The 26,553-nt window shown below is 40.7% G+C and overlaps 2 protein-coding genes across 13 annotated transcripts in view; one reads left to right on the top strand and one right to left on the bottom strand.

Moving 5' to 3' along the window:
* LOC134518163 (cytochrome c, somatic-like) overlaps positions 1–26,553 on the top strand; it is a 56,012-nt gene that overhangs the window by 24,632 nt on the left and 4,827 nt on the right. Inside the window, exons 1-2 of one of the 4 annotated variants that reach the window (XM_063340511.1) lie at positions 1,086–1,206; positions 3,521–4,118. The exons of 1 other annotated variant lie outside the window; for it this stretch is intronic. Coding sequence is in view for 1 of the 3 variants with exons in the window: in XM_063340514.1 (XP_063196584.1) it covers positions 3,521–3,674 (154 nt within the window). In the remaining 2 variants the exon portion in view is untranslated. Of the gene's footprint in view, positions 1–1,085; positions 1,207–3,520; positions 4,603–26,553 lie in introns of those variants that run through there. 2 more of the 4 variants (XM_063340512.1, XM_063340514.1) reach the window with 2 other exon arrangements.
* On the bottom strand, positions 1,041–23,585 carry RBM45 (RNA binding motif protein 45). 9 transcript variants are annotated; one of them, XR_010071889.1, is made up of 12 exons: positions 22,875–23,585; positions 21,274–21,396; positions 21,018–21,144; positions 19,606–19,716; positions 19,077–19,256; positions 18,016–18,145; positions 16,712–16,808; positions 16,200–16,366; positions 14,525–14,721; positions 4,849–5,375; positions 1,496–1,545; positions 1,041–1,173 (listed from the first exon to the last, which is right to left on the bottom strand). XR_010071889.1 is itself a non-coding variant. In XM_063340508.1 (10 exons), the coding sequence occupies exons 1-9, from the start codon at positions 23,250–23,252 to the stop codon at positions 14,529–14,531; spliced, it is 1,506 nt and encodes a 501-aa protein (XP_063196578.1). In that variant the 5' UTR covers positions 23,253–23,585; the 3' UTR covers positions 4,781–5,375; positions 14,525–14,528. The 9 variants fall into 9 exon arrangements, 6 of the variants coding, with proteins under 6 accessions (XP_063196578.1, XP_063196579.1, XP_063196574.1 ...); XR_010071888.1 differs by lacking the exon at positions 4,849–5,375; XR_010071887.1 differs by lacking the exons at positions 1,041–1,173; positions 1,496–1,545; positions 4,849–5,375 and adding exons at positions 10,233–10,508; positions 11,383–11,500.

The raw sequence follows: 26,553 nt of genomic DNA, 5'->3' as shown, positions 1-26,553 counted from the left end.
AAACCAGATCAATGTCCTCTTTGTTTCACACATACTGACCACCCGATGCACCGTTATTTAGCATTTAGCTTCTTCTCTGAGTCCTCCATAGGGCTGGATTATTAGAATACTTCTGGCCGAGCGCTGTTGCACCAAAATAGCCTAAAATTACTTTTGTGAGGACTAAGGATCTTCACAGTTCCCTGATGATGCAAAATTTCTCATGGTAAGCAAAACAAAAGCTGACTCTGAGCAGTCGTAGAAGGGCCTGACAATGGTGAGTGATAGGGCACTGAGCCGGCAGCTGAAAGTCTATGTCAATAACTGCAAACTAATGTAAACAATAATGAAAATAACCCTAACTAAACATACCTAATAATGGGCTCTAAATTAGCCTTTATCGTTTGGAGTCATTGTGAGTAGTTTTCTGCAAACATTAGCTTGCTGCTCAGCAGTAGTCCAAAAGGCAAACAATGTTAGAAATTACTCCAAAAGCAGCCGAGCACAAAGCAGAAGAGCTCATTACACCCCTATGTAAATCTCTTGTGCGCTGGAGCGCTGTGTACAGTTCCGGTTCCTTCACATGAAAATGTGGAACTAGAAAATGCACGTACGCGCCTAAAAGGATATATGCAAAGGTATGGAAATACATCTGTGCGAGGAGATAATTTCTAGCTGGAAAACAGACTGAGAAAGGATTGATCTGTAAAATCTTCTGATCTATAAAATCCCGAAAAGCTATGTAGGAGGCTGACAGGAAACGATCACGCGCTATTTTGCGTCACGCAAGACTTCGGGGAGACTTAGTAAATGATGAGGCAGCCGGTTTAAAACAACTGGGAAGAACTTTTCCATGCAAAGTGCTACTAAATCAGATGGCTTGCTGCTGTACAACACTATGGAGTTGAAGAGACGGGTGTTTTTAAGCAGGGATTATACAAATGAATGAAGGATAGCTGTGGCTGTTAAGTACAATAATTTCCGTTGCAGTTCCTGCTTAAAAGCTGCGTGCCGTTGCCGTTGCCTGATGAAAGTTGCCCAGGAAAGGACACTCTTTATCTGCCCTGTTTCAATGCTCTCTTCAAGCATCGGTTTCCAGCCGCTGTGGAGAGCAGGACAGCAGATTAAATGGACCTTTATGCTGGTCCTGTACAGCCATTCAGATGGTTTGTTCTTTTCTTTCTGCTCAGTTCGCTGCAAGACACCAAGGACAAGCAACAACTCGAGGTATGAAAGCGTACTCCTGCCTTTCCCTGGCAGTAAAATCAGGCCCTTAGTTCTTCATCTTCCCATTTGGGCGTTTTTCCATTCCCCTGAAGAGAATCTGGAAAAACTGTTTTTTATCTTCTCAACATTTTGCTCTTTGGTTTCAGTAGCAATAATCCACATGCACCGGTCTATTCATTTCAGCGCCATTTTTTGCTCTCCTTTATACAAGATTGGGGCAGTACATAGCAAGAGAAGTCCTGAAGCATAACAACATAAAACATGCATAGAATATAATGAGAATACTTACCATATTCATAGAGCATCACAGGAGTAAAATGTAAACCATTCCTGGACATCCTGGAAGAGAAAAGGACAGTGATTTAGTGTCATTGAAGAAACTGGAAGGGGAAGTAGAACCACCCAGAGATGTTTTAAAAGTAAATAACAGGTAAACATCTTACATAGATAATCACAATATATGAGAGTCCTATTAAGAATATCCCAATTAAATACAAGAAACTAGAAATCTGAGAAGCAGATCTGAAATGCAGTTTGGCAGAACTCCAGGAATCCCTGAAGACAAACATATGATAAATCAGCTGTAGTGATTAAATCTCATATAAACAAAATCTGTATGGTTGTTACTCTGTATAGTAGTTATCTTCACTCAAATATAAGGATAAGAGTTTGTTTCCTACTTGATTTCGGCAACGGCTAGTAGTCATATGGCCTCATCTTCAGCAGAATGCATGCGACTGCTTTACTGCGTAGACTGCAAAACCAAAGCAGTATAAACACTTCAAGCTATGCATTTTAAACAACAACAAAGAGAAAGAAGTTTCTGGTTGTTACTACAACCCTTATAGCCCTGCTGGCTATTACCAGCACTCTAGTTTCTTTTATAGACTAAATTCTTTAAAACTTCAATATTTAAAAAACTTTTCTCTCAATATCTCCCATAGAATAGGTTTACAAAGGGTCACAGCAGTACAGTTTCTTCTGCACTCTCTGAGAACTACATAATTTACTTTTCCAAAGCCACAACAGAGATTAGCCAGTTTCAAACAGTTTCAGAATGTCTCCAGGATAAAATTCCAAGAATGTTGTTATGTACAGGCATTGAGGCTATCTTTGTATCCTTGTCCTTTGAACAGGGCAAGGAAAAACCTACTGTGATACCCTATGTATGCATAACCTGTGTCCAAAATTCTGGCAATAATTTTAAGTAGCTAAGCTGGTGTGTTGTCACGGAGAAGACAGTCAGCAAATTTTAGTGTCCCACCGCATTATTAGAACAGAAGTGAACCCTGAATAGAAGTGAATTCTGTGGACTTGTTTAAAAGTTTAAAACATCAGTGAGTCAAGACATACAGTGTATGTTTTCACATGCCACTGCCTTTGATTTTGTTTTGCTGATTAAATATAACTTCACTCCTGCTATCCTTAGATGTAACAGACATATTAGGAGGGGGATTTAGTGTGCCCAGGATGAGGACAATAAAAACTCTGATACTTAAAATAACTTTCAGCAATCTTGCAATTTTGATTGTGAATTTGCCTATAATTTCAATTTCGGAAAATATTTCCTGCATATATATTTGCATTTCCAATAGAGTTTTGATGTCCACGTAACTGAATATGGTCTGTTATCATTGTCCTGGATTTCTTAAAATGACATCAGAAAAAAAGTTACTCATTAGCACTTTCCGAAGACAGAACTCGGTCAGAAGAGTTGGAAGAATTCCCAGGGTATCTTCTGCACTCCCGTGCTCAAGATTTGTAAATGCTTTCTCTAAATATAGAGTAGGGTCTGGTGAGCAGTTAACTCCTCAGTCTCGGTAAGGTCCTGCAGATGTTGCACGTTAGCATTATATTGGAACACTCCACGCCGGGTGAATCCCCACCTTCCCAAGCCCCACAGAGTTTGCAGACTTTCAAAAGAAAAATCCGTAAGAAGAGAATTAAGGTTTGAGAGCAGGCAGATGCATATTGCTGAAGTAGATGAAATAAAAGTCTCCTATCAATATTTAATTAATCTGACAGTGCCATGTATAGTTCAAAACAACACCCCCACCATCTATGAGATATGTGGATTGCACAGTACTGAAGTGTTATTTTCAAGCTGTGATTTATGATGTTTACAGAGTACCAAGGGCATAAAGGCCATCATCCCTCCAAGCAACTTCTCCTTAAAGCTTCCTTTAAAGCATCCGTAACCAAGCACAGTGAGCAGCTGAACCGTGGTTTATGTTACATTCAGCTGCACATTCCTCTCTGCTCTGGTACCCAGCAGAGTTGCCTGACACAGAGCTGCCTCCTTTTGTCTCCACAGCTTCAGCTACCAGAGCTCCCCGAAGCATCTGGAACCACCTGGAGTTTCTGGAGTGCGATACAGCACCAGGCTGGCTGCAGGAGGCCTGATCCCACCTGTAACCCAAGCTTCTGTGGCTGGGCTTGTTCCTGCCAAAAGCAGAGGCTGTGGATGAGCAACCTGATGCGAATTTGGGCTGCAAGTTGTTCCCTGAACGCAAGACAGCTGCAGCCGGGGGGTGCTGCCGGCGCAAGGAGGAGGAACAGAACCACCACTCAGCAGAGGGGTGAAGGAGAAATTGCCCAACAACATAAAGGAGCTCAACCGAAAGCACACTTTTTCTTTTAATAACAGATATTGCTTTAAAAAGTAATCCTGGTGCCCTAAGATTCAATATGTGCATATGAAATGTGCAGTGGTGCACGGCAATCAGTGTATTTCAAAACAAAGGAGAAATAAGACACAAAAGAATGACGTGACTCCAGATTGACGTAGGCGCTTCTGTGGTTCATTGGTGATAGACATCCATCCAAAGGACTCCAAATCCCTACACCCAACCTAATCTTAAAGCATTTGGCTTCCAGAGCACCACAGTGCCCTCCATCTTCTCAGTCTCAAGGTATGAATCATTTGGGTTATCCTGCTTTTCCCAATATCTGAATTGACCTGCCCTCAGGAACCCCTCCCATCCCTTACCTCTTATTAGACTGTTTCCTGTTCTGTTGTCTCAAAAGCAGAACTCCTCTTTTATCATCTTCCTTATTTTTCCTTTATTTTGTCCCTCTCTCCTCTGGTTCTCTTCCTAGTCCTGCTCATTATCTCACTCATTCTTTCACAGAGAAATCGCAAAAATGCCAAGAAATGGTATAAATAGCTGTTCTGTATGTGGTGTTTTCAGGTGTCTCACAGAGAATTTTCATGCCAGGCATGATAACGTTAAAACTATTTGGTTAATCCTGCATTTGCAAAACTATGAAAAGCCTCTGGAACAGCAAGAAAAAAATCCACAGAAATAGCAAAAACAGACCATTTGTATTTCAAAATTAAGATGCTAGGAAGAAATTAATGGCTTAAAAGCAATTCAGAGAAAAGATGCAAGTTAAACTAGGATTCTGTCTTCTCTCAATTACTTTTAAATTAATTAATTTAATTACTTAAAATTATTTTAGTTATTATTAAATATTAATTATTATGTTACATGAAAGTATTTTATGTGCTTGAAATTGATACACCTTGAGATAATTCTCCATCTGCGGGGGGGGGGGGGGGGGGGACGGAACCAAAACCAAACCCAAACCAAACCAAACCCACAACTTTTGGTTAAGAAATTCTATACGTAGGTCGATTACCTTAGAAGAGGGTTAAGATTTTCCGAAGCAGCGTGAAGTTTGAGCTGCAGCCTCCCTCCGCACATCCAGGAGACCAGTGACCCCTGCTGGAACAGGGGGGATGGCCTCGCAGCGCGGCGGGCTCCGCCGTCGCCCCCTGTCCCTTTGCTGTCCTGGTGTCCTGAGAACTTGGCGTAGGGAACTCTTTTCTTCTTTCATTTACAATTGTTGCGCCCGTTTATTTTGGAGAACATTCACCAGTCCAGCCGCAGTTCAAATCTGACACTCTGTGAAACGCTTGGGCAGAACCTTTCACAAAGTTTTAAGTGAATGTTTAACAAATAGAGATGGAAAGTTTAGAAAAATGGTACGGTGAGAACATGAAATGAATAGTTTTCCTGAACTGGAGCTGTGCACATAATTGCGTGCTGTTTTCACCTTCAACAGCTTCCACTTATATAAGATTTTTCCTTCTTCTGTCTCTCGCTTGCTGCTACAGTAATTGAAGGAGTGGAGGTGCCTGGCATTGCAGGCATCAGATGGTATCTCTGTAGACAGAGCACAAACAACGTGGCAGAGTACCCTGGGTCAGAAAAAGGACCATTAACAGGAAGAAAGAGGAAAGATGTGAAAGAAATCCAATTCCACTGTGCATTGCAGAGCTGGGCTCTGCCCCCACGAGAGGTACTCAGTAGCTGTCTGTACCACCAAAGAAGAAGGTCTCAGGTAGGAGCCACAAGACCAGTGAAGGGAACTAATTGCAATCACCGACTCACGGATCCCGTTTGGAATGCACGTCCCTCTTGAGAATGGGCTTTTTTCACTTAAAGATCAGAAATACTCTAAAGTAGACGTTCAGGCAACACAAGCAAATTATTGTCTTTCTCCAGTTACACAAACAAAAGGCTCCTCTGCTGACCACGCGGTTATGACTCAATAAGTAAAATAATTTATACTGGATGTCATTAAGCATAATGTATGAAATATGTATTATCTCATTTTCAAAAGGTACAAAAGCCCTGTTCAACACTACCAGAAACTACGGCTGATGAACACAGCTGAAATCCAAGTCACTTACAGATAAGCATACTAAATTCTACTTACTAACTTCAAAGCACTATTACTGCAAAACAACACACAAAAAAACCCTTACGGTTTTAGCCAATTCACTAACCACCAGCAAAAAGAATAAACATGACACAGTTTTTTCCAGTGTGGGATCCTAGTGCTCATCCTCTCCGCAGACAGTTTTTTCTTACCAATGAAATGACCTAGAAAAGCAGCACACCAGCCACTTAATCAGTAGTGCCATTAAGACAATTTAAACAGGGAGTGATTAATATCATATCCAATCAAAAATGCTGGGTGACTTCAGCAAAATGTACACAATTGGTATTTAGCTGGAGAAGGCTAGTACATCAACGCTTTCGGGAAATACACTGAACTCTAAGGAGGGAAAGTAAAAATTTTGCTTTTAAGGATCTTCTAAAAAACATTACCAGAATGCTACAAATGACTACATGCGAGTCACCAAATAGACTGGTTCAACAAGGACTAAAATGAAAGATACTGTCTGCTTGCAGAGTTGCTTCTTAGGGTATCTCAAAGTCTCAGTACTTAAAATGGGGAATTTCTTTCTTCTGAGTACCAGCCCAATTCTCTTTAGTACAAGACCTAAACAAACAGGCAGGGAGAAGAGCTCCATAGCCCCAAGCAGGACAACATACAGAGCACTGATCTTCCGTGCCCAGGGGAGCGCAGTGGCCCACTATTTCCACAGACATGCAATAATAGAAACAGGATTGAGAACAATTAGAAAACGGCACTGTTCTTTCTACTTTGCAACATGGCTTCAAGTTGTAAAGGGTATCTTTTAACCCTCTGTGTGCGCTGAATGCTCCCTCAAGTAGCTGTTAGGATCATTCTAACAGATGATTCTTCTTTCCCAAGAAAGATGGCTAAGCTCAGACACCAGTCGTTTCATTTTTGAGCGTTCACATCACCTAAATGCACAGGCATCCACCTTCAGTGCCACGATAGACTGGGGGATTGTGATAGGACTCATCAAAAAGGCCGATTCAAGCACATAAATGAGGAGGTTTTTCCTTTTTTCAACTGACCATGCAGAGATTCTCAGCATTTCACCTGGCACCTAAATAACACGCCTACCATCATCATGTATTTTAAAGCACTCTCTTCAATAAAGACAGTAAAGATCTGCAGCTACCCTGAGAAGATGCTTGCATTGGCACCACACCGCACCCCTTGTAGGCGTTGTTTCGCTTACTCCTAACATGCAGATGCGTCACCACACACGTTCAGCAGCACGTGTCAGACCCACTGCATGAGCACAGTATCTCTGACGCGTTGGCACAGCAGGGCTGATGCTTTCTAAAAATATTGTACTCACTGCACATGTACAGTGTACAGTTACGGCTGCAAAGGTGCTGCTTGATGGTTCTGGAGTTTTGGATCTATGGCAACCTGGGCAGAATTATTTCCCCTGTGCACATACAGGAAAGCTCCAGATTCTACTCAAAATTTATGGCGAGGATAAGCGGGGGGGAAAAAGCAATCAATCCAACAAAACCTGAAACAAACCCACACCCAAATCAACCCCAAACAGGACTTTTCCAGAGGAACCCAAGAGAAATTGCAACCTCCCTCACAATCTATGGGCCAGGGGCAGAGATAGGATCCCATTCTCCAGGCTCAACCGTAAGCCCGTTTTATTCACTGTATTATTTCTAACCTCTACAACAAATTAAGCAGGAATTTTACAGCCTGCTTTAACTGTGCAGCCCTGATTCAGTTTCGTTCTTTGTGCTGAATGAAACAACTGCTCTTGGGGGAAAAAAGCTGCTGGTGAGTCATCAAGGACTGCATCGTAACACGTACAAGGGGAATGGAGAGAAGCAAAAGGAGGTTTCTCAGGCAACCTTTATTCTGCAGCTTCCCAACGTTTGAGCATTTGAATGCTAATATTCTTTTAACATAAGAAATAACACTGCTTTGTGGCTTTTTAAATACATAGTTTCTGTCATTCAAATTTCTGAACCAATTGCAATGACAGTGCTCATTCTCATATATATTCTCTAACACAAAAATATTTTTATTGATACTTCTTTTTATAGGGAGCAGGAAATAAAGAAAAACTAGTTGAATGTGACTGTATCTTGTATGAGAGACCAATTTACTAAATGTTTTACAAATATGTGCTGCATAAGAAGGGTTACATACTTTGCATGTAAATATTCTTCTAATCGCATTAATTTGATAGTAGGTGAAGTCTCATGACATTACTAGATGGCTCATCTACGTTTGTATTCTAGCCGTATTTTAGGACTGCTGACTGTGAAGCGCTGAATGGTAAAGTTGTAAGTTTTGAGTACGCTTATCTGCCAGTTAAAAAGATCGTATCAAAGGCTCTGCTCTTCTGCTCCCTCCTCTTCATCCCCAGCCAGGAGTATTGCTTAAAAGGGTGCATGACTTCTGCTGTTGTAAAACAACGGAGAAGAGTTAAAAAGGGTTACACCCACAGCTTTCAGCTACTTACAACTGCAGATACTTCCAAATACCTTCTGGGTTCCTCCTTCCCTTTGACAAACACAGAAACAAAACAAGAAAAGGAGGCCATCTGTTGTAGGTAAAAACATAGATTAAATTGATAAAGAGACACAAGACAGCAATTAGAAAGTGCTGTGCTTCTGCACACTCACTATTGGGACTGGGAAAGTCAGGGACCTGGAGCACCAGAAAGGAGGCTGCAAGGAAAGGTTCTGATAAGAAGTAGCGTTCTTGGAATGAGTAAGGGGCTGGAGAAGCAGAAGGGCTGGAGAAGCAGGTGAGAATCATGGAACAGGGTGTGATCAGCTCACCGAGCTGTATGGAAACAAATGCCAAAGGCCCCCCAGGGACACTGGCCAGCGGGACCTGAGGCCGGTGGCTTTAAGCAGCCACATGGCACAAACACAACTTTGTGCCCAGCCCTCCTGACAGCAGATCTCCCTGCTGGGCAGGGAATCCGAGATGATGGCAACCTAACACTGCTGGTGGGGAGCAGAGAAAAGCAAGTAAATCCGTGAAATTATAAGGTAGGATAAAAGCTCAGATCTTGTTGGTTCTTAAATAAACCCCACTATCCAGATACACAATGGGCTGTCATTCACTCTGTCTTCCCTGTGACCCAACACCCCCTTATCAATATAAGTAACTCTCCCATCACTTTGAAGTTGTATACGCTGGCTGTATCTACTCTGAAACCCAGTTCACCATCCCATGCCTGGTAACTCAGGGACTAAGACCTGCATTCTCACGCCTGCTTTCCTGCAGGCTAGGGCTTTCTTGGAAGGAAATCTGCCTGAAGGTGCTCAGAGCCAGAGGTAAGGACAGGATGCTCCATTGTTTCTCCCCACAGCGATGATCAAGGGACCAAGACTGGAGACGCTGGGAAGCAGGATGCATTTGAGAGCATGCTTGTCTTCTACTGTGCATATAACTAGAATTTATCAATTTTATCCATATAAATTATTTTAATAATCATGTTATTTTCAATTCAACAAGTAGTACTCAGGAATACACAGAAAAGTATTTGGCAGTTATCTGTGCAAATACTTATTTGAGCTATCTTCATTTACTCTTCATCAGTGCTGAAAATCCTCTTCATCCTGCTGGAATGCTAAATGGTCCAATTCTTACTTAAACAACATACGCATTGAAAGCTTCTTTAAAAAAAAAGACCCTCAAAGAACAAGAGACCAAAAAAAACCCCAGCTCCTCAGAACAAAAACACTCACCCCTAGACTCCATACTTTCCCCACAGTTATAACCAAAAGACCTCAGAGTAAGAAAGGATAAACATCAGCAGCTCTGGTAGTCTGACCCACAGTCAAATGTCCTTTTCACTAAACTGCATGCAAAGCACAATGAATACTTTTGGCCCAAATCAACAAAATATTTAAGAATGTACTTGAATAATTTTCTTGATTACAGCTATTTTCTTAAATCTAGCTTCATACTGTCAGATTTATTAGCAGTTTTTGAAATAGTTATTTCATTTTCTTTGAATTTACTGCTGTACTTCAGTTTTCAATGCAATTTGGATCATGAGAAATGTTGTCTATTTTAACACTTATAATATGAATCGTTATCAATTAACCAGTCAAGCCACAAAACGCTGACTCCTTTATTTTCCCCCCATCATTGTAATTTCCATCTTAGAGGAGGAATTTAGTTAAACACAAGAGAGATATTTCTGTAATACAAGATTATAGACTACTACAAGAACAACCACCAGTTCACAATTTTTAATGCCTAAATAATTTTCAAAACTGCAGGTCTGCATGTTCAAAACTGCGAAGTACCATATATATATATATATATATATCTCTAGAGGGAGAGAGGGAGAGAGGGAGAGAGGGAGAGAGGGAGAGAGGGAGAGAGGGAGAGAGGGAGAGAGGGAGAGAGGGAGAGAGGGAGAGAGGGAGAGAGGGAGAGAGGGAGAGAGGGAGAGAGGGAGAGAGGGAGAGAGGGAGAGAGGGAGAGAGGGAGAGAGGGAGACCGATCAACTAAATAACAATTAAAAAAAAAAAAAAAAAGCTGTCACTGTCCACAGGAACCATGTCTAGTCACGTTTTCAGTCAGTCAGTCAGCTAGCTGAGGGTCATGTCATTATTTAGTTTCTGCAGAAAAAACACAAGTACAAAAATAGTATCAAAAAGCAACATACCTATTTTAAAATATATATATTATAAAACATAATCGCTACAACAGCATACAAATAAGCTTTTAATATATTTAGAAGAATTATATTAAAATTTGATATATGATTCTCTAGCATTTAGAGAAGTACCTCTTCTGAGCAGTGTGTGAAAGCCAGCGCTTTTTCTGCGGTATACTGTCAATCCAAAATACAGTTAACTTTTTTTTTATTCTGGAGTATATTAATTTTTAAAAAACATTTTTACACAGAAACAAATCATTATAAATATACATGTTAAACTTCAGGATTTTAATAGAGTTTTAACTGAAAAAAAAAAAGAATGCAAATCAAATCTCTTTTCAGGAGAAGGATCATAAAAGACAAAAACAACCAAGTCTTTCATGACAGAATAAGCGTTTGGGAGTCTGGGGTTTGGTTTTGGTTTTAGCTTGTGGGGTGGGGGATTTTTTTTGGAGGGGGTGGTAATATTTAAATAGAACTGATAGGTTGCAATGAAGAGATTAATCAGAATTCCACAACAGCTTCTTCTGAAAGGTTACAAATTCTTTCCTCCCTCTTCTATTTTTGAATGATCTAATTTACACATTAGGCATCAGACAATTGCAGTGAGGTTCTCATGAAAATACTCAAAGCAATGCAAAAACCTGAGTAGAGAGCACAAGCTGCCCAGCACTGAGAACATTAAGATCACTTCTGCTTTTACCAACTGCCTAGAAGGAGGCATTGCAGTTGTCTTCTCAAGCCTACACCGACTCAAAGATGGTTTAAAGTGATTATTTCAATCATTAGAGAGAGGATATAAGAGAGGAGAACCTCACCCCAAAACAACTTACATTAGAACTTAAAGTAGTTACAGACCAATAAGGTTCTCTTATTTCCATCATTTCTCTGTTATTTTTAACTACTCATATAAACAATTCAATTTTCATTGACTTGTAGGAGAGCCAGAGCCTGCAAAATTCATTAGATGGATTAGTTTAGAATATTAATACACATGTATTCAAATTCTCCTGATAAACAAAGGTGATTGTAAGATAACAGTCTATTCTTATGATCAGAAGTTTACACTGCAAAAGAGTTATCAGTAGCATACCATTATCATAAAAAATTTTAAAGAAACAGTTTTGTAGATTATGTTAAAAAAGATGATTAGACAAGAAAAATATTATTGGGGAAAAAACTTCAAAAAGGCAGATAAAAACTGTGTTGAAATAAATATTTTCTTTAAATTGAATTATTCAATTGAATTAAATTTATTTTCACATAGATTCTATTGAATTCACAGATCTTATCAAGGATTTTAATCACAGAACCTTGTATAGAAAAGACTATTGCAGAAGTCCAGTCACCTTGTTAGAGCTAAGAGGCAAGCAATACAACTGGACTTTAGAAAGGATTTATTAATTTTTTTTTAAAAGGCAATGACTTCCTTAAGTGAAAATTCACAGTTCTAGCTAAGATTATTTCCTCCATTCAAAAATAACACAAGTTAATATTCTCACATCTTAAAAAAAAGGTAGTATTTCAGATGTAGAGAGAATTCCATCCCCTTTCACATGCACGCTTTAAAGCTTTAATTGCAAGCAAAATACAAGCCTCTAAACTACTGCAAAACTTCTGCAGTCAGTCCAATGCAGAGTCACACAGTGGTAAGCTCGATTTAAATGAGCAAGCCCTCTTAAAAAGGAGCACATCTGGAATCGTTCTTTTTATGCACCATTTCATTTGAATTTGAGAAACCGGCCAAAGAACAAAAAGAGAGTAAGTAAATTTGTCTGTTTACCCTAAGAAGAGATAGATACTAAGGCAACCTGCTAAGAGACTCAGGATCAGGAACCTGATGTACAGGGTGTAACATGATACATTTAGAAAGCTCTTCTACCTGTGTTATTGCACGTACGCCGCAGATGAAAGGCCAACCAGAAGGGAAATATTCAGCAGTCACTTGCACCAGAATTACAGGTAATCTGCCCAAGACAGATTTAGGGTATCCATCTTTGAACAAACTAAAACTAGTACTCTTTATTATTTGAAAATTTACAGAAATTTAAAAAAACTAGGAAAAGACAAAGAGCTCTGCTGTAATTTTGCATGTGTAAAAATATTCTTCAAACATGACCTTATTTCTCCAGTCTTCTAATTAGGTAAAATGGCACAACAGCAAGTGTGTATGTCCTACCCTTACCTTATAAGTGAGTTCAGGTTTTTAAGTAATCAGTAATAGGTATATATTAGAATTTTCAAACATAATGTGAAATATAAATAAGTTTTAGCCTTTTGAAAATCCCATTGGTGACCAACTGCACCTTTTGTCAGCTGGAGACCTTAAAGAATCTTCTCAAAAATCTGGGAAAATGCATGCTTGCATATGCCTGCACACGCGCGTGTATAAATTAAGAAAAAAAAAAAAATCAGTTTTAGATTGACAATCAGAAGAGAACCTCCCAGTCTTCTCACTCTTGTCTTTCTTAAAAACAAAGAAAGAAAAAGTAAGGATAAATCACCTTTCTAATTTTGGATGCGTACCGTATGTACACTTTTCTAGTAAAAAGTAGTCAAGGCAGACCTGGTATTACATTACACTTTGCATCACAGTTTTTCCTGTAGTGACCAAGAGGCTGGCCTTTTATTATTGGAACTAAGAGTCACATTAAAAACAAACAAAACCTTTGTACAAAGATAAGAGCATGGGTACACGTTACTTAAAATTGCGTTCACCAGAGCCGATGATTAGCTAAAACTAAACTTTTTTTTTACAATTCAATGCAGTAAAATAATGCTAGAAATCCATTTTTTTTAAAAAAAGCAAGTTGTGTATAAAGGCTAAGGCCACATTTAGTAACTGCTGCTTATCAAAAGAACAACATCAAAGTCCTTAGGAAAAAAAGGAGGAAAAGAACACTGTGGGCATCTCCAGGGTCACAAAGACTATCTACACAAAGAAAGGTACAAGGAGTGAAGGTCAGAAGTAAAATATTGATGTGAAGAGACTCAGGATTTCATGTGATGTTTTCTGAATGAGTTAAAGCAAAACTGCATGTCCCTTATGAAGATAATAGGGCTACTGAAGTTATTTGTAAGCTACAGTAATATTGGTGAGTTACTTTGTCGAAAACAGGACTTAGCCTTTCCTCCCCCAGTGATATTTCTCTTTCGGCAATAGTCCTAATGCTAAAAAAAATTAAAAAAAAAAAAAAAAAAGAAAAAAGATACCATTTGAATCAAACCATGTTTTAAAAGAACAAGTGAATTTTGGTCCCTGAAGTCTACAAAAACCTCTCTGGGAGCTCAGACAGCTTTCATAGGGCATTAAGCATCAACTAATACATTCTCAAACCAATTATCTTAAACATCCACATCAGTCCCACCACAACAGGCTCTGCAGTATTTTCTTCACTTTCACACATTCCAGCTATGCCTGATTTCCAAGTATCCAGATGACCCAAATACCCCAAACCTTTGGTTTCACCTGACAACCTACCCTGTCCTTCCCATGGTTTTTTAATTTATCCCTTCCCTCCTCTGCCCTTCAAGGACTAAACTCTGCATCTTCATCCAGCACCATCGTGAGGGCATGTGTTTTTAATGAAAGAAAGACACACACAAGCTGATCATAATTCCACTGTTTATTTTTGCATACTCTTTTCAATGTTTACTGATACTCTTATGTACAAAAAGTGACTATTTCTATGAACATCCAGATTGATGTTAATCAACTGGTTTATATTTGTTCAAAAATTATAAAAATAGATTTTTACTAAAAGTGTATGTGTGCATATATAAGCATACACACACCCATATATACATATATATGTATACAGACACGTATATCACAAATTAAATTTCAAGTTGTTAGCTAAAAATCGATTTAAAGTTTATCATTACATGCTCATAGCTAACTTCAAAATACTTTGCCTATCACTGTTTCAAGGAGTTGAACACCAGTTTAAGTAACAGCTCAGACTGGGTACTCACCTGCTCAGTAAGTTCTCTGTCGTTTGTTAGATTCTTCTGTAGGCGAGTCTGCCAACCTTACTTTAAGTCTGACACCATTCACAATCTTGCCATGTAACGCAGTTATGGCATCACTGGCACTTGCTCTGTCTGCAAATTTTGCATAGCCCACATTTTTTCCAGCCACCAGATAAACTTTTATCAAGTGTCCAAAACGACTTGGGGGGAGAAAAAGAAAAAAAAAAGAAAAAAAAAAAAAAAAAAGAAATGAGATAATTTACAGGTTTTGCTGCAACATAGATACTAATTACCCAATATGAACTATATATGATTTGGGAGCTGTAAAAACTATATTCTCATATGTATGCTGTGTTTTCTTGTGCTGCCCTCTTCCAAAACTCCCAATTTTCTTATTCCCTTCTCTAGAATTCCAGGTAGGCATAGGAATAAAACCAAAAGTCCGTAGGCAATATTTTCTATGGAATATTACAATAGAACCACAAGCAGCAGTGATTTATCTCTTAGTTAAAAGACTATGTAAAGCTAATCAATACCATAGTCCCAAAACACTGAATGGCACTCAAAAATACCCCCACAAAAACAGAATAAAAAACCCCAAACAAAACAAAAAAGAACACACACACAAACCAGCAGACAATTTAGAGGCTAAACATGCATCGCACTTAAATGAACTTGTTCAGTTGTGATTCATCTTTGAAAAGGCCTCACTGAAATGACTCAGAAATCAAGCACCAAAGCTTTACAGAAAAGCCCATATTTCCAAGTCCTCAGGAGGCTCCTAGACAGTTCCTTAAAAAAAAAATAAATTAAAAAAAAAAATAAAGTCTGCTTGCTTCATACTGAAGTTACACATGTGTCAAGACTGGGGTGCACAACCTTCTTCTTCTCCAGCATCTGATTAAGAAAATCCAGTATATCAAATAGGTACAGTTTTAAATTCCACAAAAAGTGTGTATTATTTCTTTTCCTCTCCTGGTGCTTTGAAAATAATTTGGTTTTCAAAAGATTTTTTGCAAATGCCAGCTATTAGAAAAGGGAAATGTCTTTTTCTTCAAGAGTATACTAAAAATAAATAATATAAAATACTGGAGAGCAGCTGAACTACAGATTTGTTTTTAAGATGGCAAAAATTGTCTCTGAAGTCCTTGCTCCTCATAGGGAGGTAGCGTGAAAGGACAGTTGAAATAGTGTCAATAAGACACAATCAATCAAAATGTTTCAGGATATATCAGAAAAAAAATCTCCCTATACTTATTCCCCTAAATTACTGTGGAAATTTATCAAAATACTAAAATCCCTTATAGAAGTATGTACAAAAAAATGCCAGATAAATTAGGCTATAAGAATCTGAAGTAACGCATTTTTTGGCTAAAAAAACCCAAACAAAACCCACCCCAACATTATGAGACTAGACATTTTACTTCAGATTATGTTAATCAATAATAAAGCTGCTGTAACTGCTGACATTGCAGCTATGCTTCAAGAGGAATTCTATTATACTCTTGTTTCAAAAAGCAACTGTTACCCATTGATCACTTATCACTTATTAATCACTGTGCACTGTCTTTTCTGGAAAGAGTTTTCTTGACAATCTTTTTTATTTTCAACATTTATTTTAAATGTTTCATGGTTATTTTTTTGGTGCGAGAAGACTTATTTGTAAATGGAGTCTTACCAGAACACATCCTCCAGTACATTTACAGGTAAAGGATGGGGATGAAAAAGTATGAAAAGCCTTTCCTTCACAGAAGTGTCAGGTGGAACTTTTTTTTTGTGTGGTGGAAGTATGGCATCTGTTTGGGGCTGGAGTAACTGCGAGCCAGAAGTTCCTCCAAACGCCTGCTGAAACAGGGAGGGAAATGCAAGTATAAATTAACCAACAGGGAGGTGAAAGTAATTTTACTTTATTTACAATTTTTGTTCCTATCACAGGATATAAGCAGGCTCTACCAGTTCTCATCTTAATTAATTTGATTGCTTTGGTTATTTCATTAAATTGGACAATAAATCCGGGTAAGGTCAGACACCTTTACAAGGCATAAAAATGTACAAACCAACCAGAGGTACATCTTAAAAATGTAGCATCTAGAACACTTACAGAAGAAAGTCAGCAGTGTTCTTCATTGGCATATCTGAAGTTTCTTACAATTCAGAAGAACATTAACAGTATCCATTACATTAACTTACAGGAGGTGTCCTATACTGCTGAACAACTGTATTGTTATTCCGCAACACTGATGACACATGTGCTGTTACCAGCTGTGTGGCCATTTTTCTGATGAGTCTGCAACCAGAAGTCATAATAAACTATTTTTTAAAAAGAGCTGAATTACGGTAATCTTAAATTCAGCAAGAGAAAATAAGTTTTAATGCACATATGAAAGTATCTCTAGAAATCTGTAAGCTCATGTAGATAACGAAAATCAAGTCAGGCTTTCATGACACTCTAGACATGATCTGAAAGTACATGTGCTATCTGCAAATCACTGAAAACACTCATACATTTCTACATATAGAGATACAAAAACTCTGCTTTTTTAATACTCTAGCGGGGGCGGGGGGGGGAAGGGGGAGAGGAAATTAACCCTACAGAGCCCAGTTCAATTTGTGAAAGGTGTCTAAAAGGCAGAAGGGACAGAAAAATTTCACCGGTTTCAATAAAAAGCACAGAGATTCAATTCAGAAGTCAGAATGCTATCACAGAAAGTGTACTTCCAGCTCTCATTTTCCAGTGATTTTTCTTTGTTCTGTTGCAGAATAAGAAAAAGCAATTGCACTTTTTGCATAGATTCACAGCCCATGTTGTAGGGCCATGAGACAGTAGGAATTATTGAAGAATGAAGGAAATTGTTTGCAAGAAGGGTGGTTGCAATGAATTTATTTATTTTTTTTAGTTTAGATCAGACATGCACTTCTGAAGTCAATCTTCCCACTGTCCCCCCTTACTGTTCTCATTCATATCCCAGAATAGGTTTGACATGAACTAGATTCCTTTAGGATGAAACTAAGCCAAAATATTCACTGCAGGAGCGTATGTAAGCCACTCCAACTTGTAATGGGCATTCAAATTATAGCAATAGATTAGATGGGCAAAGTAAAACCTCATGATCCCCATACAGTGGGGATATCAGATCCTCAGCACCCAGCAGTTTTACTCTACATACGTGCTTCACAAGGCTACTATTCGCAGTACCGCAAACAAACCAAGATATCAAGTACACAAATCTTGTTTTAATACAAAAAAAATAATCAAAAAACCCACATTCCGGCCTTGTCACATATTACAGAGACATTTACAAATATTCTTGCCAAATCCAAGATTTCCCAGTGTATCTTAAGAATATATATTTTAACTTACTATCTACAAGTATGAAGCAAGATCATAGTGACACTGCTGTTACTTCTTATGTTAAAAAATCTATTTATTTATTTTAAATTTTGCTCTCCAGAATACAACTTACAACTTTCTATCTCTATGCACCGGGACTTACTCTGAGCTGTCACTCCCATCTTCTAGGAAAATGACAGTTAGTCGATTTCCAGGAGGATACTCAAAACCGTGTAACTTATACTTGGCATATATTGCCGACGCAGCAGTACTGTACTGAATCACAGCGTACCCTACAAATACAGTGCATACAGTTTCAGTATAATATGGGTAAATCCTAAGAACAAACGACACTCATATAAAGCAATAGGATTAAACTCCACATTAGTCACGGCTGATACAAAATTCTTACGTCTTTTTACCATATTAATTAATATCAATATCAGTCATATTTGTAAAGAAAATTTCAGTGGAATTAACTAGTGACAGATCAGCTATATTTATGCTAACTTGACAAGATGGTAATAAAGCAACAGAAGTCAAAACACGTCTTCTTCCCTAAGTCTGAATTAGAAACAAAAACATACACAGTTTCATTTTAAAATGCAATTATCCCATCAACAGTGAATCTGAAGTACTGTAAAGTTACATTTTAACTCTCTGAATCATTTCCATTTCAAGCTTCTTGGGGAAAAGACCTCTTCCACATTTATCTCAGCAACAGCAAAACAACACGTAGACTAAACGAAAACAATCCTTCCAATACAAGACATGATTTGTTTTGGAATGATTTAATCCAGTTAACTCATGTCAGCTTTTACACACAGACACGCTGTCATTCCATTTCAAGATGAAAACTCAAAAGATTTGTTTAGAGAACATTTAAACTAGACGTCTAATAAATTTTGAAACTTTTTCTCCATTTATTCTGCCCAGAACTATTAACTTAGTTTGACCAAAAAAACCACTTCTCGTGGTTTTGATTCTGTCCTTCTTGAGATTCTATTATCTAAAAATAAAGGTATTTAAGGCTATCTGTAAACAGGGATTCAAACAAAACTGAATTTCTGGGTTTATGCATCAGTGACAGCAGCAACCATTGAAACATAAAACATTAATTCTTTCCAACAAGTGTACTGTGTTTTGCAATACAAATGAATTGAAGGAAAATTAAAAGGCATTCCCTTCATAGAAAGAAAAAAATCTTTTTGTACTTTTACTTACCACTATTGGTATGAGGATCTCGCTGAACATCACAATATTCCAGTCCCGGTACTAGATCAAAGAGGGCGAACAGCTGCTCTTGGATAAAGGGAAGCCGAGATACCACTGACAGACGTTTGGAGATTGACTCTTGAATTCTGCTCTCGTTTTTTTCAAAACTACAAAACTCTGGCTGCCCACCTCAAGAATCAACATAAAAATAATAATTCAAGTTATCACACTAGCATGCCTTCATTTCACACATATTTTTCATTTTTCATTCAACCTTTAAAAGTTATCCAATTATATGCTAACAGTAGCATATTTATTTCACCAATATAAGTCACCAAATAATCGACCAACTAGAGCAGAGCCAGCCTTAAAAAATATAGAAACTAAACACCTGGCTTGTTTCTAACTCCAACAACCAATCTACTATTTAAGTGTTGACCTAAGCCTCCGTTAGCTTCCCTTCTTCCAAATTGCATTCTTACTTTGTGACCATACTCAAGATTACAATTCATTTTTAGTATAAAAAACTATGACTTACAAAATGGAAGTGTATTTCCTCTTGGTTCTTGCCTCGTGTTATTACTATAATAATCATGTTCAAGAGACTCAGATGACTTATTTTTAGGTTCAGCCAAAATGGCCCTGTAGCCTGAAAGAAACAACAACACATATAGCAACAGTTCAGCACATCTGAACTATCTGACCAGATCTGCATTCCTCAAGTATTGTATTTAGAAATATATTATTCAGAAAACCCAGTAAGTGCTGGCTTTCAGAAAATTACTGGTTTATAACTCTTGAAGTCTACCACAATAATTGTATGAAAGTTAACAACTTCCACATAGACCCACTCCTAGTCGCAAGTTAAGTGCAACAGAGCGTACTTGCTGTGAGAGTGACTGGGCACTCCAGAGGCCATCACCTGAACTTCCATACTCTAACAGCAGTTTATGCATCTCTTGTGCTGCTCTAGGTTTTACTGTTATGAAAGAAATAGGTATTACTCTCAGGCTAACTAATTTAATTTTAACCCCACAGGAGAAAGGAAATAAAATTTAACTCTCAAGCAATCTCAGACTCATATTCCTATGCAAGAATCATCACAAACATAATTTTTGTAGAACCACTTATGACAGACATGATGTGGAACCACCAGGTATATTACTGGAGAAAAAAGAACAAAAAAAAAGCAAAACCACAAAAAAACCACCAAAAATACCCCAACCACACGCACACACAAAGTTGTTTCATATTTGTGATTAAGTGACCATTTAACAGCATGTTGGACCAGAAGGCTGCTGTTAGATTTCCCCAAAACCCTTTCCTCTCCTGGATGGCGCAAGTCCAGTTCCCGCCATCTCTCCTCATGTGCTTCAGCCCCTGACCACCTTGGTGGCCTTCCACCGAACTCACTCATATTCAGTAACATGCTTTTGGTACTAGAGCGTTTGGTTGGTCATAAAGCATACAGTCTTTCATTCTGTAACAGATTAATCATGACGTTAAATGAAAACAAACAAAAAACACCTCCCCAAACTTTAATTAGGATGAACTTGTTCTTAAATAAATGATATATTTTTATATATAAATTCATTGTATATCATATATATTTGATTAAAAATGCATATTCCCAGGGATACATTAAAATGAGGTTTTCCTGTATATGAAACCTACATTACAGGCCTATATTAATGCACGAAAGAAAACGGTATCTATTTCCAAACACTTTTCACTGATCTTACTTGCAACTTGGTCCTGCAAGAGCGTAATCAGGTGACTGTTCTCAGTGACTGCCAATAATACTATTTTTTTATTTGCAATAAAACTTTGTCTTAAAATGTGTTTACATTCTAAATAATTTACCTGCAAACAAAACTAAAAATTACAGGTACATTAATGATGATTCACACTTACTGTGAAAAACTTGAAAGAATTCAGTCAGATTCTTACCTCGATCACACTCTTCAATTGCTCGGGCAGCTTGGGATGGTTTTAAATACCTCACATAGCCCAAACCTTTGCTTTCTCCAGTAGTCTTGTTTTTAATAATGCTGCAATACTCAATGTCTCCATACATCTAGAACAATTTTAAAAAATACTAATTTATAGTATTTGAAAATGCATTAAAGTTCCACGTGTTAAGCCCTTCTGACAAATTAGGACAAAGGCAATTTAAAATAACAATTAACAAATATCAGACCAGTACCTTAAACTTCTCTCGCAGATCTTCCTCTGTATAGAATTTTGGTATCATAACAAAGATTCGTGTAAGCTCCTCATCTTCAACATCTCTGTGGCTTCCAGAAGCTCTTGACTGTGCAATAAATACCTAATGAAATAATCACACAGACATTAATTACCGGAGAAAGGGTCTTAAACACATATCAGCAAGCAATAAATTTAGTTTGTTTTAACAAGTCTTTGTGCTTCTCTCTCACATAAGCTAGCTTTCCTAATATGGAAAAAAAAAAGAACATCTCTGACCATAGATGCATCTGTGACCAAAGACCTACAAATATAATACACCCCAAATGGCTTTCCAAACAGGACAGAGGCCAGCAGAAGTTCTCACTGGGGATAATGAAGAATGGTCAGGAACACTGAAGCCTGATTCAGCGGCACTGCCCATGTTACAGGCGGCATGTGAGGTAGCAAAAAACACATTACTGCAACAGGCCTAGTATAGCAGTAGTAAAAAAAAAAATAAGCAAGCAAACAAACAAAAAAGCCTAGCAGCTAATTAAAATCTTGCTGCTGCAGTTCACTGCTCAGTTGGGCCAAAGTCTGCAGGTCCAGGGCTCTATGAAAGATCGTAACATCACATCTGTAACTGTTAAAACCCTTTCTAATTATTGAAATAAATTTCCTCTCAGAAGTGCACCCCAGAAGACAACCAGGCAAAAATCCACAAAAACCCAAACCAACCAAATAAGAAAAATACTAACATCTTTCAAAATAAGCCTCTTATGCAAAAGCAGCAACTGATTTTGCAGAGCTCTTAAATTATATTTTTAGTAGTCATGCAGGGGAGTAAGGAATACAAGGAATACAATCTTTTGGCTTCTAATGGTAAGTTCTTCAGAAGAGATTTTACTGACTTGGTTGCTTTTTCAAATGAAACACGTGGAATCTTCTTTCACTGTTCAAAGTCATTCGTATCTTCTCAGTACTTGGGGAATATGAAAACAATTCAAGAGGATGAAAGCTACCAGCAAGTAACTACCATAGATTAAAAATACCCCATAATTGTTTTGGGGTATTTTTAATTGTGCACCTAATAGTGCACAAGATACAAAATATATTTGCAAAGACAGTTCTATTTATCCACGTTGATCTTGCTTAAAACACTTAAAATACACTGTCTTAGAATACTCCACAGAGACTGCCTCACGATTAAAACAGAGAAGAAAAAAAAGAAAAAGCTAGTTTCCAGGTTCTGCATTCTCCCCAGGCCTGCTGCAGCTTATGCCATGCGTGGGAACTTCGGGCGAGGGTGGGACCCACCGCAGCTCCTCCTGAGGGGCCCCGCCAACCCCGCAAGCCCCGCGGCCAAAAATGCCCCGGGTTTTGACCCAAAAGGGGACAACACCCCCACACGGAGGGGGTCTGACGCTCTCTGTTGCCCCCGCGTAGGCCAACACCACCTTCAAGCGTCAAGCTCGGGGCGCAGCGGCCGAGGCCTGCCGCCCTCCGCGGCCGCCATGCTGGGAAGGGAAACGGGGGACACCCCGCCGGGCCCCGCTGGCTCGCCCCCGGCCCCGCTCCCGGGCAGGAAGGGGGCCGCGCGGCGCCGCCCGGCGGTAGTACCTTGATGGGCTTGGTGTCGGGGACCAGGCTGCGGCCGTGCATCTCCTCCATGGCCCGGCAGGCCTGCGAGCTGCGGGCGAACTTGATGAAGGCGATGCCGCGGGACTCATTGGTGCGCTTGTCCCGCAGGAGCCAGATGTTCTGGATGTCCCCAAAGGGGGAGAAGCGCTCCCGGATCAGCGCCTCCCCGGTGTCCTTCCCCAGCACCACGAAGACGCGGCTGTTAGGCGGCTCGTCCAGGCACTCGGCCGAGAGGCGGAAGCCGCTGCCTTCCTCCATAGCGGGGCCGCCGAGCTCTCGGGCCGCCGGGGACCGTTGGCTTTTCTCGGGAGCCGGTGGGGAACGGCCGCAGCGCCCTTTCCGCCGGGGAGACAACATGTCCTCCGCCTCCCGCGCGCCCCTCCCGCCTCCCCGCGCCCAGTCAGGGCCGCGGCCTCGCCTGCGGCGGGCGGGGCTCCCCGGCCGCCCCACGCCGGGCTTCAGCGCCTTTGGCCGGCCTGTACGGCGCACCGCGCTCCCCGGGGAGAGCCTCCCTCCTGGCCCGCTCCGGGCACCGGTGCGTCTACCCTGGAGGAGTCAAGCACCTGCTCCCCCGGAGCGGCAGCGGGCGGGTGGGACGGACTGAGGCAGAAAGGAACCGAGAGCCGGTGCCGAGGAGAGGCGCTGCCGGACCCCCCTCCTCCCCTGGAGGAGCGCGGCCGGGGGCGGTGTCACGGAGCCACCGAACGGGAGGAACCTCTGCAGGCCGGCGGGGCCACCCCCCTTCTCGGGCAGGGCTGCCCCGGGCCGAGGTTTTGAATGTCTGCAAGGAGGGAGACTCCGCAACACCTCTGGGCAACCGGAGCCAGCGCTCAGTCACCCACACGGTTACAAAGTGTTTCCTGATGCTGAGGTGGAGCCTCCCGTCTGTGCCCATCGCCTCTGGTCCTGTCACTGGGCACCACTGAGGAGAGTCTGGATCCATCTTCTTCATTCACTCCCTTCAGCTATTTATACATATTTGTGACATCCACCCCTGAGCCTTCTCTTCTCTGGGCTAAACAGTCCCAGTGCTTTCAGCCTTTCCTCATAGGAGAGATGCTCCAGTCCCTTAATCATCTTCATTGCCCTTCGCTGGACTCCACCCAGTATGTCCGTGTCTCTGTTGTACTGTGGAGCCCAGAGCAGGACACAGTGCTCCAGGTGTGGCCTCACCAGTCTTGAGCGGAGGGGAAGGGTCCTCTCCCTTGTCCTCCAGGTGACTCTCCTGCTAATGTAGCCCTGCATACCAGTAGCTCTCTTTGCCACAAGAGCACATTGCTGGCTCATGTTCCCCTTCATGTCCACCACGATGCCCAAATCATTTTCTGCAAAGCTGCTTTCTGCCGGTCACCCCCCAGCATGTACTGGTGCATGGGGCTGTTCTTCCCCAAGTGCAGGACTCTTGCACGTCCCCTCGTTGAATTTCTTGGAGCTCCTTTCAGACCATCCTCCAGCCTGTCCGGTCCATCTGGATGGCAGCAGGACCCCCTGGTGTATCGACCACTCCCCCCAGTTTTGTACCCTATCAGTATCTCCATAACATACTTTTGCTGAAATATTTTTTTTATTTTTAAACAGCCTCCTTTAACCAGAGACTCAGTACTCTGCATGGTGACCCACCTCCTTTGAAACAGTACGAGTGTCATAGAGTTTCTCCACAAAGAAACCTCTGTCAAGGCCTTTGCTGCTGTAGGCAACAGTGAGGCTTAATGTGTGTCCTGTGAACTCTCAGGTTACAGAGGCCCAGGGAACTTGATGTATTTCATGGGAAACAAACAAACAAACAAACAAAAAATATCCAGGAAAAATAATTTTCTGTAGGAAAATAAGCACACAGCTAATAAAGTTCGAAGAACGCAATGTTGTTATAAAGTTCATCACACCTTTAATAGTTGGATTCAAAAATAAAGAATTCCTCAGCTGCATATGGGAGCTGTTGGTGCCCTAGGGTTGTCGTGACCCTGACCACTGCACACCGAGGAGTCAGGAATGCACAGTGCAGATCCCCTGGGCGGGCGCGGGGATCCACAGTGCGGATCCCCTGGATGGGCGCGGGGATCCCACAGCACGGTTCCCCCGGGCGGGCGCAGGCTGGGGCCAGGCCCTGCCTTGCTCCGTACATCCCTCAGCCAAGGGATAAATTCAGCCAGCTCATCCTTACAGAGGAGCCTGCGGGCAGCTCCCGCTCGGTACCAGCGATCACACCTCCTGCCTGGGCTTGCGTGTATCTAACGGTGCAGCAAAATGGTCTCATGAGAGCACTGTTTCTCTTTTGACTGTAAAAATGAGAGTTGTTTCCTTATGTCCTGGTTTGAGGTAAAACAGAACCAATTTTCTTTTCAGTAATTTTGCCTTTCAGCTAAGCCTCTTCTAACTAATTCAACTCTCTGCAATCAACGGCGTATTTTTCAGGCAGTGTCCACTTCTAGCAGATAAGGTCTGATGTTGGTAGTGAATACCAAGGGATGGTGTGCAGAGAGGCTCCTCCTTATATTTATTGCTGTAACAACCAAGGTCAGCTCACTTTGTTGTGTGCCCTGTTGGAGGGTTGGAAGCAGAAGAGCGTAGAGGGGTCGCACCTGTAGGGAGGAGCAGACAGGACAGGTGACCAAAACTGACCAACGGGGCATTCCATGCCATCGGCATCATGCTCAGTATAAAAGCTGAGTCAGCCCTCTTTCTTCAATGGCCCGTGTCCAAGGAGGACTCTGTCTGTTCATCTGCCTTTGATCCTGATCCGTGTGTTCCTGAATCCAGATCCTGAGTTCAGCTCCTCTCCATCACTGAGTCCCATCTGGGACTTTCCCAGTGCCAGCTGGTGATGTGATCCTCATCCTGGGAGCTCGATGTATATATTTCATTATTTTCTTACTACCATTTTATTACTAATATTTCACTAAAGTAGTTTAATTTCTTTTCAACTCATAAGTCTCTCTCTCTCTTTTCTCTCCTCTTCTCTGAAGCGAGATGCTCTCTCTTCTCCAAAGGGGAGAGAGGTAAAAGTGAGCATCTGTCATTCATTTTAGTGTCCAGCCCAGCCCAAACCACGACACCTCATAAGAAAATCCTACCAAAGCTTGAAATACCAAAAGGGGAGAATCTCTACCATGGAGGAGGTTTACTGCATGTGGTCTGGAGGCCCCCTCAATGCTACACCACGTGGGCCTCACACCATCTAAAGGGACGTGAGACCCTCTATGCTATTCTCTTGTTAGCATTGCAAACAAATAGCATTGTAGGTGATCCTTTACAAAGGCTAAGTGCCATTCTTACTGGGACCATGACAGACCAACACCTCCTGGTGCAAAATGGGGTTAAACGAAGACATCAGGGGATCGGGCTGCACACATTCTTTCTATTCTTTTCCACAAGAAAATTAAATATGCAGGAATCCCCCCTCTCTTTTACACAGGAAGATGTAGTTGTCAGGTTCGTATCAGCAAAGTTTCACGGAGGCAAGATCTGGCGATCTGGAGATTTGGAAGAGGCAGTGTTTCCAGTGTTGCGAGCACCGTGCAGCCCTGGCAGTGGCCTCAGAAATGGCAGTTCTGTGGGGGATAAACGGTGTCCTGTTTTGTGAGTGTAATGTACAAGGTCAATGAGTATTTTTAGAGGAACATATTTCACAGAATCACAGAATCACAGAATGGTTTGGGTT

The sequence above is a fragment of the Chroicocephalus ridibundus genome, chromosome 7 (assembly GCF_963924245.1).
Source record: "Chroicocephalus ridibundus chromosome 7, bChrRid1.1, whole genome shotgun sequence".
Taxonomy (NCBI): domain Eukaryota; kingdom Metazoa; phylum Chordata; class Aves; order Charadriiformes; family Laridae; genus Chroicocephalus; species Chroicocephalus ridibundus.
This window is presented reverse-complemented; position numbering and strand designations above follow the sequence as displayed.